This window comes from Tursiops truncatus, chromosome 2 (assembly GCF_011762595.2).
Source record: "Tursiops truncatus isolate mTurTru1 chromosome 2, mTurTru1.mat.Y, whole genome shotgun sequence".
NCBI lineage: Eukaryota > Metazoa > Chordata > Mammalia > Artiodactyla > Delphinidae > Tursiops > Tursiops truncatus.
In genome coordinates, this window is record NC_047035.1 from 139090410 (window position 1) to 139105864 (window position 15455).

Genomic DNA, 15455 nt, shown 5'->3' on the forward strand with positions numbered 1-15455 from the left:
AATTATCTTAGAGATGAATCTTTTTTGGATGTTTCTAGTATTTATTTATATTTTTATATATGATAAGTGAATATACTATATGAAAATTTAAAACTAACCATTTTAAGTCATTTTCTGAACGTGAATGGGTGTAAATAAATAAATAAAACTTAAGAGAGGGGAGACAGCAGAAGCAAGAACTACAATCCTGCAGCATGTGGGACGAAAACCACATGCAGAGAAAGATACACAAAATGAAAAAGCAGAGGACTATGTACCAGATGAAAGAATAAGATAAAACCCCAGAAAAACAATAAATGAAGTGGAGATAGGCAACCTTCCAGAAAAAGAATTCAGAATAATGACAGTGAAGATGATCCAGGACCTCAGAAAAAGAATGGAGGCAAAGATCGAGAAAAAGCAAGAAATATTTAACAAAGACCTAGAAGAATTAAAGAATAAACACCTAGAAGAATTAAAGAACAAACAGAGATGAACAATACAATAACTGAAATGAAAAATACACTAGAAGGAATCAATAGCAGAATAACTGTGACAGAAAAATGGATAAGTGACCTGGAAGACAGAATGGTGGAATTCACTGCTATGGAACAGAGTAAAGAAAAAAAAATGAAAGGAAATGAAGACAGCCTAAGAGACCTCTGGGACAACATTAAATGCAGCAACAGTCACATTATAGGGGTCCCAGAAGGAGAAGAGAGACAGGACCCAAGAAAATATTTGAAGAGATTACATTTGAAAACTTCCCTAAAACTTCCCTAACATGGGAAAGGAAATAGCTACCCAACTCCAGGAAGCACAGAGAGTCCCAGGCAGGATAAACCCAAGGAGAAGCACACCAAGACACATAGTAATCAAACTGACAAAAGTTAAAGACAAAGAAAAATTATTAAAAGCAACAAGGGAAGAACGACAAATAACATACAAGGGAACTCTCATAAGGTTAACAGCTGATATCTCAGAAGAAACTCTACAAGCCAGAAGGGAGTGGCACGATATATTTAAAGTGATGAAAGGGAAGAACCTACAACCAAGATTACTCTACCCAGCAAGGATCTCATTCAGATTTGACGGAGAAATCAAAAGCTTTAAAGACAAGCAAAACCTAAGAGAATTCAGCACCACCAACCCAGCTCTACAACAAATGCTGAAGGACCTTCTTGTGGGAAACACAGGAGAAGAAAAGGAGCTACAAAAACAAACCCAAAACAATTAAGAAAATGGTAATAGGAAAATACATATCAATAACTACCTTAAATGTGAATGGATTAAATACTCGAACCAAAAGACACAGGCTCACTGAGTGGATACAAAAACAAGACCCATGTATATGTTGTCTACAAGAGACCCACTTCAGACCTAGGGACACATACAGACTGAAAGTGAGGGGATAGAAAAAGATTTCCCGTGCAAATGGAAATCAAAAGAAAGCTGGAGTAACAATGCTCATATCAGATAAAATAGACTTTAAAGAATGTTACAAGAGACAAGGAAGGACACTACATAATGATCAAGGGATCAATCCAAGAAGAAGATATAACAATTATAAATATATATGCACCCAACAAAGGAGCACCTCAATACATAAGGCAAATGCTAACAGCTATATAAAAGGAAATCAACAGTAACACAATAATAGTGGGGGATGTTAACACCTCACTTACACCAATGGACAGATCATCCAGACAGAAAATTAATAAGGAAACACAAGCTTTAAATGATACAATAGACCAGACAGATTTAATTGACATTTATAGGACATTCCATCCGAAAACAGCAGATTACACTTTCTTCTCAAGTGCACACAGAACATTCTCCAGGACAGATAACAGCTTGGGTCACAAATCAAGGCTCGGTAAATTTAAGAAAACTGAAATCATATCAAGCATCTTTTCTGACCACAATGCTATGAGATTAGAAATAAATTACAGGGAAAAAAAAGTAAAAAACACAAACACATGAAGGCTAAACAATACGTTACTAAATAACCAAGAGATCACTGAAGAAATCAAAGAAAACAAACAAAAGTCCAGGACCAGATGGCCTAACAGGTGAATTCTATCAAACATTTAGAGAAGAGCTAACACCTATCCTTCTCAAACTCTTCCAAAAAATTGCAGAGGAAGGAACACTCCCAAACTCATTCTACGAGGCTACCATCACCCTGATACAAAAACCAGACAAAGATGTCACAAAGAAAGAAAATTACAGGCCAATATCACTGATGAATATAGATGCAAAAATCCTCGACAAAATACTAGCAAACAGAATCCAACAACACATTAAAAGGATCATACACCACGCAAGTGGGATTTATCCCAGGGATGCAAGGATTCTTCAAAATACACAAATCAATCAATGTGATACACCATATTAACAAATTGAAGAATAAAAACCATATGATCATCTCAACAGATGCAGAAAAAGCTTTGACAAAATTCAACACCCATTTATGATAAAAACTCTCCAGAAAGTGAGCACAGAGGGAACCTACCTCAACATAATAAAGGCCATATACGACAAACCCACAGCAAACATCATTCTCAATGGTGAAAAACTGAAAGCATTTTCTCTAAGATCAGGAATAAGACAAGGATGTCCACTCTCGCCACTATTATTCAACATAGTCTTCAAAGTCCTAGCCATGGCAATCAGAGAAGAAAAAGAAATAAAAGGAATACAAATTGGAAAAGAAGAAGTAAAACTGTCACTGTTTGCAGAATACATGATACTATTACATACAGAATCCTAAAGATGCCACCAGAAAACTACTAGAGCTAATCAATGAATTTGGTAAAGTTGCAGGATACAAAATAAATGCACAGAAATCTCTTGCATTCCTATACGCTAACAATGAAAGATCAGAAAGAAATTAAGGAAACAATCCCATTCACCATTGCAGCAAAAAGAATAAAATACCTAGGAATAAACCTACCTAAGGAGGTAAAAGAACTACTCAGAAAACTGTAAGACACTGATGAAAGAAATCAAAGATGACACAAACAGATGGAGAGATATACCACGTTATTGGATTGGAAGAATCAATACTCTGAAAATGAGTATACTACACAAAGCAATCTACAGATTCAATGCAATCCCTACCAAACTACCTATGGCATTTTTTACAGAACCAGAACAAAAAAATCTTAAAATCTGTATGGAGACACAAAAGACTCCGAATAGCCAAATCAATCTTGAGGGAAAAAAAAGGAGCTGAAGAAATAAGACTCCCTGACTACAGACTATATTACAAAGCTACAGAAATAAAGACAATATGGTACTGGCACAAAAACAGAAATATAGATCAACGGACCAGGACAGAAAGCCCAGAGATAAACCCATGCACCTATGGTCAACTAATCTATGACAAAGGAGGCAAGGATATACAATGGAGAAAAGACAGTCTCTTCAATAAATGGTCCTGGGAAAATTGGGCAGCTACATGAAAAAGAATGAAATTAGAACACTCCCCAACACCACACACAAAAATAAACTCAAAGGGGCTTCCCTGGTGGTGCAGTGGTTGACAGTCCACCTGCTGATGCAGGGGACACAGGTTCGTGCCCTGGTCCGGGAAGATCCCACATGCCGCGGAGCGGCTGGGCCCGTGAGCCATGGCTGCTGAGCCTGCGCGTCCGGAGCCTGTGCTCCACAACGAGAGAGGCCACAACAGTGAGAGGCCCGCATACAGCAAAAAATAAATAAATAAGTAAACTCAAAACGGATTAAAGAACTAAATGTAAGACTGAACACTATAAAAATCTTAGAGGAAAACATAGGAAGAACACTCTTTGACATAAATCACAGCAAGATCTTTTTTTGACCCACCTCCTAGAGTAATGGTATTAAAAACAAAAATAAATAAATGGGACCTAATGAAACTTAAAAACTTTTGCACAGCAAAGGAAACTATAAACAAGACGAAAGGACAACCCTCAGAATGGGAGAAAACATTTGCAAATGAATCAATGGACAAAGGATTAATCTCCAAAATATATAAACAGCTCATGCAGCTCAATATTAAAAAAAAAAACAACCCAACCAGAAAATGGGTCGAAGACCTAAATAGACGTTTCTCCAAAGAAGACATACAGAGAGCCAAGAGGCACATGAAAAGCTGCTCAGCATCACTAATTATTAGAGAAATGCAAATCAAAACTACAATGAGGTATCACCTCACACTGGTTAGAATGGACATCATCAGAAAATCTACAAACAATGAGACTGCCCTGGTGGCGCAGTGGTTAAGAGTCCTCCTGCCAATGCATGGGACACGGGTTCAAGCCCTGGTCCGGGAAGATCCCACATGCCACAGAGCAACTAGGTCCATGAGCCACAACTGCTGAGCATGCGCTCTGGAGCCTGTGAGCCACAACTACGGAGCCTGCATGCCACAACTACTGAAGCCCTTGCACCTAGAGCACATGCTCCACAACAAGAGAAGCCACTGCTGTGAGAAGCCTGCGCACCGCAACCAAGCCCCCGCTCACTGCAACTAGAGAAAGTCCATGCACAGCAACGAAGACCCAACACAGCCAAAAATTAATTAATTAATTTAAAAAAAAAGAAAGAAAGAAAATCTACAAAAAAATGCTGGAGAGGGTGTGGAGAAAAGGGAACCCTCTTGCACTGCTGGTGGGAATGTAAACTTATATAGCCACTATGGAGAACAGAATGGAGGCTCCTTAAAAAACTAAAAACAGAATTACCATATGAGCCAGCAATCCCACTGCTGGGCATGTACCCAGAGAAAACCATAATTCAAAAAGACACATGCACCCCAATGTTCACTGCAGCACTATTTTCAATAGCCAGGTCATGGAAGCAACCTAAATGCCCATCGACAGACGAATGGATAAAGAAGATGTGGTACATGTATACAATGGAATGTTACTCAGCCATAAAAAGGAACAAAGTTCGGTCACTTGTAGAGATGTGGATGGACCTAGAGAGTGTCATACAGAGTGAAGTAAGTCAGAAAGAGAAAAACAAATATCGTATATTAACGCATATATGTGGAATCTAAAAAAATGGTACAAATGAACTGGTTTGCAAGGCAGAAACAGAGACACAGATGTAGAGAACAAACGTATGGACACTAAGGAGGGAAAGAGGGTGGGATGAATTGGGAGATTGGGATTGACATACATACACTAATGTGTACAAAATAGATAACTAATAAGAACTGCTGTAGGGCTTCCCTGGTGGCGCAGTGGTTGAGAGTCTGCCTGCCGATGCAGGGGACACGGGTTTGTGCCCCGGTCTGGGAAGATCCCACATGCCGCGAAGCGGCTGGGCCCATGAGCCATGGCCGCTGAGCCTGCGCGTCCGGAGCCTGTGCTCCGCAACGGGAGAGGCCACAGCAGTGAGAGGCCCGCGTACCGCAAAAAAAAATTTAAATAATAAAAAATTTAAAAAAAGAACCTGCTGTATAAAAATAAATAAAATTTAAAAGAAAATAATAAAATAAAATTTAAAAATTGCTATGTCCAAGTATATAACTTTTTGGAAGAGTGTAGTATATCTGAAATAAAAATACAGATTTAAAATTTCCATTTATTTGTCCCAAGGTATATTAAATTTAGCTTCTTTAATTTTATCTTAACAAAATAAAATATAGTTATAAGCATGTAAATTTTATAATCTATAGCTAGAGTTTTCTATTATTGTTGTTATTAGGTTTTAATGCATGCTCCTTCTGAGTGCTTTCAACTTAACTTGTTCAGTCACTTAAAGCCTATCTAGAATATCATGTACAAAATGACGGAATTGTACTAAATTAATAGTTCCCAGTACAGGGTTCCTACATATCTCAATTTCCATGAAGGTAATGAAAAGAAATCTGTAAGCCATTTCTAATTTTCAAAAAGCCTAAAAAAACATGTTTACCTATGTCAAGATTGCTCAGACTAGATAAAACATCAAGTTTCTTTGCTTTAGGCTAGAGTTACAAGTGAAAATACAAAGTATGCATTTTTAAATGTCATTTAGTTTGATACTTGAAAAAAATCTTAAAACATGATGTGACACTGTAACTTATAATGAGAAATATTTGGTATTCATCCTTGTATCTGGCACAGGGCTCCTAAAAACCTTGGAACTTCCTAAGTGATAAAGGTACCTTTTGTTCTGTTAATAAGGTGACTTTTGGAAAGCACCCAGGAATGGGGACTGGTTGCCAGAGGAACCAACCATGTGATTGTGGGAACTTTCAGTCCTACTTCCAGACCTCTGGGGAGGGGAGAGGGGCTGCAAACTCAATCAGTCATCAATGGCCAATGATTTAATCAATCATGCCTATGTAAAGAGGCCTCCTTAAAACCCAAAAGGAACAGGGTTCGGAGAGTTTCCAAGCTAGTAAACATGTGGATATTCGAGGAGAGTTGCATGCCTGAAGAGGGCATAGAGGCTCCACGCCCTTTCCCCATCTTCCATCTGGCTGTTCCTAAGTTACACCCTTTTAAATTAAGCTGGTAAACTAGTAAGTAAAATGTTTCTCTAGAAAGTTCTGCGAGCCACTCTAGCAAATAAACTGAACCTGAGGAGGAAATCATGGAAATCTTCAAGCTATATGCTGTCAGTCAGACGCACAGGTGACAGACAACCTGGACTTGAGACTGGTATCTATCTCCAGGTAGACAGTGTCAGAATTGAGCAAATTTATGGGACACCTGGTTACTGTCCATGGAAAACTGAGTTAATTGCTTGGGGGTGGGGGTGAGTACACACATTGGAACTGGTGTCAGCCTCGTATAAGAAAACTAAGGGAGTGAGAGGGCTGGAGAAGAATCTCTAAGAATTTTTAAAGGTTGCTAAGGAGTGTTCTCATAGCACCATCTGGTGGACATCTAGTAACTTTCACCAAGTATCAAAAAAGAGACTGACAAAAGGATCTACAGATGGTTACTCAAAAATCCCATGCAGGGCTTCCCTGGTGGCGCAGTGGTTGAGAGTCCACCTGCCGATGCAGGGGACACGGGTTCGTGCCCCGGGTTCGTGCCCCGGTCCGGGAAGATCCCACATGCCGCGGAGCAGCTGGGCCCGTGAGCCATGGCTCCTGAGCCTGCGCGTCCGGAGCCCGTGCTCTGCAACGGGAGAGGCCACAACAGTGAGAGGCCCGCGTACCGCAAAAACAAAAAAAAACCAAAAAAAAACCCCAAAAAAATCCCATGCAAACTCTCTGAAGTGGCTGCCATCATTACCTGCTACACATACCTGGATGAGGTCCAAGATCCCAAGTTCACTCTCTGATGAATCCACACAAAATACAAAATAGAGGGTAGCATAATGCCGATAAATCAGTTTGTAGTCAGAGCCACCAATCAAACTGTGGAAAATGGGAAACATTTAAATGCCTATATCTTAACTGAATATATCAAAGACAAACTCTGTGCCAAGGGAGGAGAAGGGGCCCAACAGAAAGGGGGAGGACAGGCCAAACAATAGGCCATTTCTACCAGGTGAATGGCAACCAAATTTGGCAGAGGTGCCTAAAGCCATTTTACCTCCCCTTTTCTTCTGCCCATCCTCCCAGGCACCAAACTTGTAAATATCTGAAGCACAACCATTTAGCAGCTTACAGAACAGAACTGGGTCTCTCCCTGAGCAGATTCAGCTCAGCTCAGCTCAAGTTGCATCAGGTACTCACCTGACACTTGAGTACTGCCTGAAGAAGCAATAATGATGAAGGTCACCCAAAAGTGGATGTATGGGGGTCTTCCCTGGTGGCGCAGTGGTTGAGAGTCCACCTGCCGATGCAGGGGACATGGGTTCTTGCCCCAGTCCGGGAAGATCCCACATGCGGCAGAGCGGCTGGGCCCGTGAGCCATGGCCACTGAGCCTGCGCGTCCGGAGCCTGTGCTCCGCAACGGGAGAGGCCACAACAGTGAGAGGCCCGCGTATCACAAAAGAAAAAAAAAAAAAAGTGGATGTATAGGGAGAAAACTGATCATTTACCTTCCACCCTCCAAGAAGTTACAGATGTTGTCATCCCGCTTGAGAACTAGATGGAAGGTCTCTCGAATAATCTGCTGTTGAATTTCTTCTGGCTATGGAATAAAAGAAATAAAGTGAATCAGTGGGAAAGTCTGAAAAACTACATCCCATCAGTGAGGATGGACAGGAAGGCAAGGGCTTCCAAACTAGGAATGATTTGAACATTTGGTACCAGTTTACAGAAAAGACAGAAATGATGAGTAAAGTAAAAGGGGAATCTATGGAAAAATTGACGACAAGTCTCTGTTACAGGAATTAAAATAGGGTATATTTACCTAGATATCTAGTCCCTAACCATTACCATCCTGATAGGTAAGCTGAGATTTCTTTACTGTGAATAACCAAGGAAAGGAGAACTGACAAACTCTCATACAAGGTCAAAGAATAACTAGAAGGCCTGGTTCCGAAATATTTTGTCTTACTCTAGAAAACATCTATGCCAGGGCAAATAACAAACGTTAATAGGTCTAACACTTTAAGGAAGTCAAGATGTAATCGTGTACGTGCTTTAAAAACCTGCATTTGCCATCTTCTGTACTGGTAATACAGACATTACATATAAGATGCTGTGTTACCAACAAAGTACTACAGAGAAAGACAGAAAATGTTCTATTTACAGATTAGAATCTTGAACAATTACAGAGGTATAAACACCTTTTTTCACTTACTACACTCCAGAAAGCTCAACTGTGATGGAATCTCTTGATAACTCACATTTGATTTCCATTTATACATATGAAGTTCATAGTAAGTATGGTTTTTAAAAAAGGATAGTGGGAGGGAGAAATCAATCATTAAGGCAGAAGTAGGGATTCCCTGGAGGTCCAGTGGTTAAGACTTGGCGCTTTCAATGCAGGGGATTCAGATTCCATTCCTAATCGGGGAACTAAGATCCTACATGCTGCATGGCCAAAAAAAAAAAAAAAAAAAAAGACAAAAGTAATTAAAAGCTCTAGACCAGTGCCCAATGTATAATGGGACTTCCCTGGCAGTCCAGTGGTTAGGACTCTGCACTTTCACTGCCAAAGGCACAGTTTCAATCCCTGGTTGGGGAACTAAGATTCTGCAAGCCACGTGGCAGGGCCAAAAAAAATCTCAATGTATAATGAATCACCCGGGAATGTTGTTAAAATGCAGATTTTAATTTAGTAGGTCTGGGCTAAGTCCTGAGACTGCATTTCTAACAAGTTTCCAGGTGATAACAATGCTGCTGGTCTGAGGACAACATTTTGAGTAGCAAAGCTTAAGAAAACCTTCAGATTGGACTTCCCTTAAAGAGTCAGAACATAGATTCAAGTAACATTAACCCCTTTCTTCCTACAGCATTGAATTTAGACTTGAAATGGTTAGTTATTTAAACGAAACAGGAAAAAACAGGGAAAATGTCATTGTGGAGAAATTACTTTTCATAACCTTGACTTACACTGGTATACAGTGGCTCTCTCATTTACCAAATGGATAAATGAAAACTTGCTAATAACTGGTCACTGTAAGTTTGAGTAAATCAATCACTATTTTCTGGTTTCCATTTAAAGAATTCAGAAAGCTCACAGACGCCAGGATGCTGTAAAGGATTAACTCTGTGTACCCAGAAATACAAAACATGCTAAGCATCAGCACTTTTTTAAACTGACCAAAACATCTTGCAAAGCCTTTTATCTGATTCTACAGGGAAGTGGTGATAGTCAGTGGGTAAGCACTATGAAATGGTGAGGTTACCTAATTTCTAATTCAACAAAATAGCAAACTACCAATTGCTTACATCTCTCAATCATTTTAATAATCCCTCATATCTTTTAGTACTCTGCAGTTTTCAAGGTAACTTTCACTTAGGAATTAATTTAGGTCTTATAAAAATCCTATGCTCTCCAAAGAAGATAAACAAATGGTCGATAAAGACATGAAAAGATGCTCAACATTATTAGTCATTAGAAAAATTTTTGAAACCGCAAGAATCCACTTTACACCTACTAAAATGTCTTTAATCAAAGACATAATAGAAAATGTTGATAGGGAGGTGGAAAAATTGGAATTCTTATATATTGTTGATAGGAATGTAAAATGGTGCAGCCACTTTGGAAAGCAGTTTGGCAGTTCCTCCGAATGATCACCATAAAGTTACTACGTGACTCAGCAATTCTACTCCTAGATATATACCCAAGGGAAATGAAAATACATGCTCACACAAAAGCCTGTACATCAGTGTTCACAGCAGCATTATTCACAAGAGCCACAGGTGGAAATATCAACTGATGAATGGACAATCAAAATGTGGCGCATCCACACAATGGAATATAATTTGGCAATAAAAAGGAATAAAGAACAGATACACACTCCAACATAGATGAACCTTGAAAACATTATACTAAGTAATAGAAGCCAGTCATAAAAGACCACATATTGTATGATTCCATTTTATATGAAATGTCCAGAATAGGCAAATTTAGAGAGATAGAAAGTAGATTAGTGGTTGCCTAGGGCTGGGGGAGTTGAGGGGGAAACACAGAATGATTGCTAACGGGTAGGGGGTTCCTTTTTGGGATAATGAAAATGTTCTAAAATTGTGGTGATGGTTGCATAACTCTGTAAAGTACTAAAAACCATTCTACTATATAGTTTTAAAAGGTGAACTGTATGGTATGTAACGTATCTCAATAACACTTTAAAAAACCTGAGAGAAAAATTCACACACACACAAATGCAAATACAAGTTGAATAGTGTTATTGAATGTTAATATAAAATCGATATAATAAAATGTAACCTAGCTAAAAAATTCTACGAAAAAGGTAAAAAAAATTTTTTTTCATTTCTACTTGACAAAAGAGGAAATGAAGTCTGAAAAAGATTTTTGTTAACTTGACACAAGGGTAAAATAAGGTGTTGCTGAGGCCTGAACATAAGTTTTCTGACACTTTCCACTCTATGGTTTCACAATTACGTACTTAACATTTTGAAACCTAGCCACGAAGAAATAAAACGTCGGGTGGCAGGAGGCAAATAATGATGTTTATTTTTTCCAGAGTAACGCCTTTGGAAAATTCAAATTCACATTATCACGTACAATTTCTCAACATTTCCCACTTTCAAACTGACTTTTTCTTCAACTCTACGTAGTGAAAGGTATCTAGCTCCTGGGCGGTCCCAGCCTACACTGAAGCAAAATAATTCCAAGAAAGCACTTTTCCAAATCCGTTAGCTAAAGCAAAATAATTAAAAAGCTGCATATTTCTTCCTCCTCGTGAAACTGCGTTTAACAGTTTAATTAATTTGAGATTCATTTGATTTCAATCATTCAAGTTGTCCATGAGGCACACCCCCTCCACACACACACACACCATTTATAGAGCCCTGAGACTCTGCGAGAAGTGTCACAAAAATGGCACAAAAATGCCGGGATCCAGGAAGGGGTGGAAAAGAGCGGGGGTAGCGGGGCGTGGGACACAAGGCCTGACACTGGCCCCGGTCTGGGGAAGATCACATATACGGTGCAGGAGGCCTAGGAGGTCAGCGGGCGATGCCCGCGTGCGCCGTACGGGACAAAGAGAGAGAAGGGGCGCAGGTGCCCCGAAAGGATGTGACGAAGCTCGGCCGCACTCACGAAACGCTGGTAGAAGCGGACTAGCCGCGGCTTCCCGTGGTTATTGAAAACCAGAATCGCCTGAATCATCTTTGCCCGCCACGCTCCTTTCACCACCGGCTGCTTCCAGAGAGCACCTCCTTCCGCCACAACACGGACGCTTCCGGTTGGTGCGCTGCTGAAAGTAGCTCCCGGAAACATGTCCCGGAGCCCAAGGGCCCGACCACCAAGAGTCCGGTTTCCCGGCACGCCTTGGAGAAGGCTCCAGGACTGGCGGCGGGTTGCGGGGGTAAGGCTGGTGCAGACACCGAGGCTAGGGCCGCAGAATCCCGGGCCTGGCGCAAAGCCGAGCACACCGGAAAAGCGGATCAAGAAGCAGAAAGCCCAAGAGCAGCCGCGCTCCCAGGTGAAGCGCAGCGGGAGTCTCCCTTTATCGTCGTCTGCCTTAACACATGCAGTCTTACCTTCCCCTTAACACTGCAGAACGTTGCGCGGTGTGGAGATGCAGGCTAATTTAGCCATTCCCCGGTTGGGGAAAGTTAGGTTCATTTTTATTTTTTAGTATTACATACAATGCTGTAGTGAATTATATATGTGCCTCCTCGTGCAAAAGGGCTCTCTCTCCACGGTAGATAGCGAATGGTGGAATTAAGGGATCTTTAATGCAATTCCTTTTAAAAGGTACCGGCGACCCCAAATTAGTAAAGTTTTTGTATTTTCTTTTAATGACTTAGTGCGGGTGAGGTGGGGCACGTCCTTATATCACAGATAGAGCTGCAAATTGGAATCACCTACCCAAAGGACAGTTGACAATATTTATCAAGCCTTTAAAATATATTGAACATTAGACCCAGCATTTCCAGTTTTAGAATTTATAATAAAACGATGTGGGTGTGTGAAAAGATTTAGCCTCAAGAACATACCTCTCAGCAGTCTTATTACAGGGGAAAGTGGGAAGCAAACTAATTATTCCAAAATGAGAAACTGGTTAAATGCATTGATCCACATGCATATGTATGTAGAGGGACACTCCACTTTGTAAAAGATTGGAAGTATATACACCAAAATATGAATAATAATTGTGTCTGATGGAATGGCAGCATCATAGTGTTCACCACAGGCCGGTGGAACCACACTGCTCTGATCAAAACCCTGGCTCTCTCCACCACCTGTGCACCTTGGGCAAGTGTCATCATTTGTAAAACAGGCATAATATCAGTTTCCTTTACTGTAAGACTAGTTTATTTCTACTTGAAAAAAAAATTCTACTTACCTAAGACAGTTGGTATAGCACAAAAAGAGTTAATATTTGTAAGTACTCAGAGCAGTGCATGGTATATAACTGAGTACTACATAAGTGATTTTAAAAATGGTGGTGGAATTATATTTTTTTCTTATTTTAAATTTTCTAAAATAAAATGTATTACTCTTGTAGCCAGAGTTTTTTTTCATTTAAAAGAATCCAAAGGCAATAAATATGCACTGAAACTTGACAAAATATTTCAAATGTTGAGGAGGAATACCAAAAAAAATTCTGAAACAGAAGAATAATAAGTGAGACCTAGCTCTACCAACTATTAAAACCTACTCTGATAGTTCACATTGTCATTAAAGGGAGACTTATTGAAATATAATGGATAATTTAAGTATAAGTGATTTTAATATGTGATGTGGAAGACATCATATCTTGACAGTGGGAAGGAATTCAGTGTGTTGGGATAACTGGTTAGCAATTTGAAAATAAGCAATTTAGTTATCTCCCTTCATACTCTCTCAAATTAAAGGCAGAGTGGAATACAGAGTTAAATACAAAACCAAGTAATAACTAGAATGGAAGAAAATGATAGAGAATCTAACATCTGAAAAGAGTATATAAGCTTAGAAGCAATAAAAATCATAAAAGGTCAAGATATAGCTATACAAAAATTTTACGTTTGTAAGTCAATTTTTTTAAATGGAAAAGTTTTTTAAATATGGCAAATGGTTATATTTAAAATATAAATAACTGATAAACCAAAAAAACCTCCCCCCCCTCAGTAATAAATGGGCAAAGGAACTGAGTAACAAATGAGGAAATACATCTAGAAAATGAACATGAAATAAAATGCTTAAGCTCACTATTAATGGGGGAAAAGGCTAATTAAAATTAAAGTATTAACTTAAAATTAAAGTGTTATTTTTACCTTATCAAATATCAAATTTTAAAATATTATCATACCCAAGTCTAGCAAGGGTAGCATGAAAGTAGTCCTCTCCTACCTTGCTGGTGAGATTATAATTTAGAACAACCCTTTTGGAAAGCAATTTGGCAATATAACAAGACCTTTACAGCTTCCAATGCAGGGGGCATGGGTTCAACCCCTGGTCAGGGAAGATCCCACATGCCGCAATGGCGTGGCCAAAAAAAACAAAACAAAACAAACAGAAAAAAAAAAACCCAAGACCTTTACAAAGAATTCCTAGATTCCCAGTAATCTCACTCCTAGGAATCCATCCCTAAAGAAATAACCCTGGGAACTTCCCTGGCGGTCCAGTGGTTAAGCCTTCACCTTCCAGCGCAGGGGGTACAGGTTTGATCCCTGGTCCAGGAGCTAAGATCCCACATGCCTCGCACCAAAAAAAACAAAAGATAAACAGAAGCAATATTGTAACAGATTCAATAAAGACTTTAAAAATGGTCCACATCAAAAAATCTTAAAAAACAAAACAAAACAAAACAAAATATAGTGGCGGGGGGAGGCAGGTGAGATTGAGGGAACTATGTAATTTACAATAGTTTTTGACACAGATAGCTCCAAAGAGGGATCAATTAATTACCCAAATTCTGGAAAATAATAGAGCTATTAAGGTAGTCAATCTTAAAAACAATGACATGAAGACTAGTGATATATTGATAGGAAGTAGTTATATAACATCAATTGAAAAAGGATTATCAAATTTTATGTGTTGGTATAAAATTGCAATGACCATGTACAGAAATTGCATATTCCAAGATCGGGCCACTCCCCCACCTCCATGGCCTTGCAGGTCCTCTTCTCTTGCTGGAAAGTCCCTTTCCACCTGTCTACCTGAATTTCTTTCCATCTCCTCTGCCACTGCTATAGACTAAATCACTCTAGGCTCTCACCCCCACCACTGCAGCAGTCTCCTAGTTGGGCTCATTGCCTTCAGTTTCTCTGCAGTCAAGTGATCTTTGAAATATACAAATCAGATCTTACTACTCTCCCGGGGATCACTGGCTTCCAAGGTATTAAGGATAAAGTCCCAAAATACTTAACATGCTGAAGATGCCATGCCCAACCTCCCACCATTCTCTAAGCTCCAGCCACCATGGCCTTTTCCTTCCAGGAGCCCATCCCCACCCCACCAAGACACCAAGCCTAGTTGTTGCCCAGGGGCTCCCCCATTGACACGCTGTGCCTCCTCGTTTAGAATGGTGGCCTGCCCACGTGAGCTTGCCATACCCTTTGGCCACAGTGCTTTGGGCAACAGGATGCCCTCACTGGGTGCCTCTCCCCATGTCAGTGTCCCCAGTCCTCCTCCTGTTTAACCCCTCCCCTGGCCACCACATGGTTGAGGTCCCAGCATGCTCAACAGTGAGCCAGCCCCATTCAGACACAGGACACTAGCGAGGCGGCTTCTATAGTAGCTGAGGTAAGAGAACGAGTATGTGAACTAAGAAAAGGGCAACAAGAACAGAAGAGACCCGAGGGCAGTCCAGTGACCTGTGACTTCAGGTGGCCTAAATGAAGTGTTAACCCCAAGCCTCACAGCCATATTGTTGAGCCCAGGCTCAAATATGCAGGAAGGCAAATGAAAGTTTGAACCCTGATAATAAACGCTGGGACCTCAACCATGAAAACCATATGAAAAAAAAATGGA

At 40.0% G+C, this 15455-nt stretch overlaps 1 protein-coding gene across 6 annotated transcripts in view; it reads right to left on the reverse strand.

The window, feature by feature from the left end:
- AP3S2 (adaptor related protein complex 3 subunit sigma 2) overlaps positions 1-12845 on the reverse strand; it is a 62997-nt gene extending 50152 nt beyond the window's left edge. Inside the window, exons 1-4 of one of the 6 annotated variants that reach the window (XR_012330286.1) lie at positions 11595-12835; positions 7957-8048; positions 7649-7855; positions 7216-7327 (exon numbers count right to left, since the gene is read on the reverse strand). Coding sequence is in view for 5 of the 6 variants with exons in the window: in XM_073801412.1 (XP_073657513.1) it covers positions 7216-7327; positions 7649-7855; positions 7957-8048; positions 11595-11774 (591 nt within the window). In the remaining variant the exon portion in view is untranslated. Of the gene's footprint in view, positions 1-7215; positions 7328-7648; positions 7856-7956; positions 8049-11594 lie in introns of all 6 variants that reach the window. The other 5 variants (XM_073801410.1, XM_073801413.1, XM_073801412.1 and 2 more) reach the window with 5 other exon arrangements.
- Between the last annotated feature and the right edge of the window lie 2610 nt (positions 12846-15455).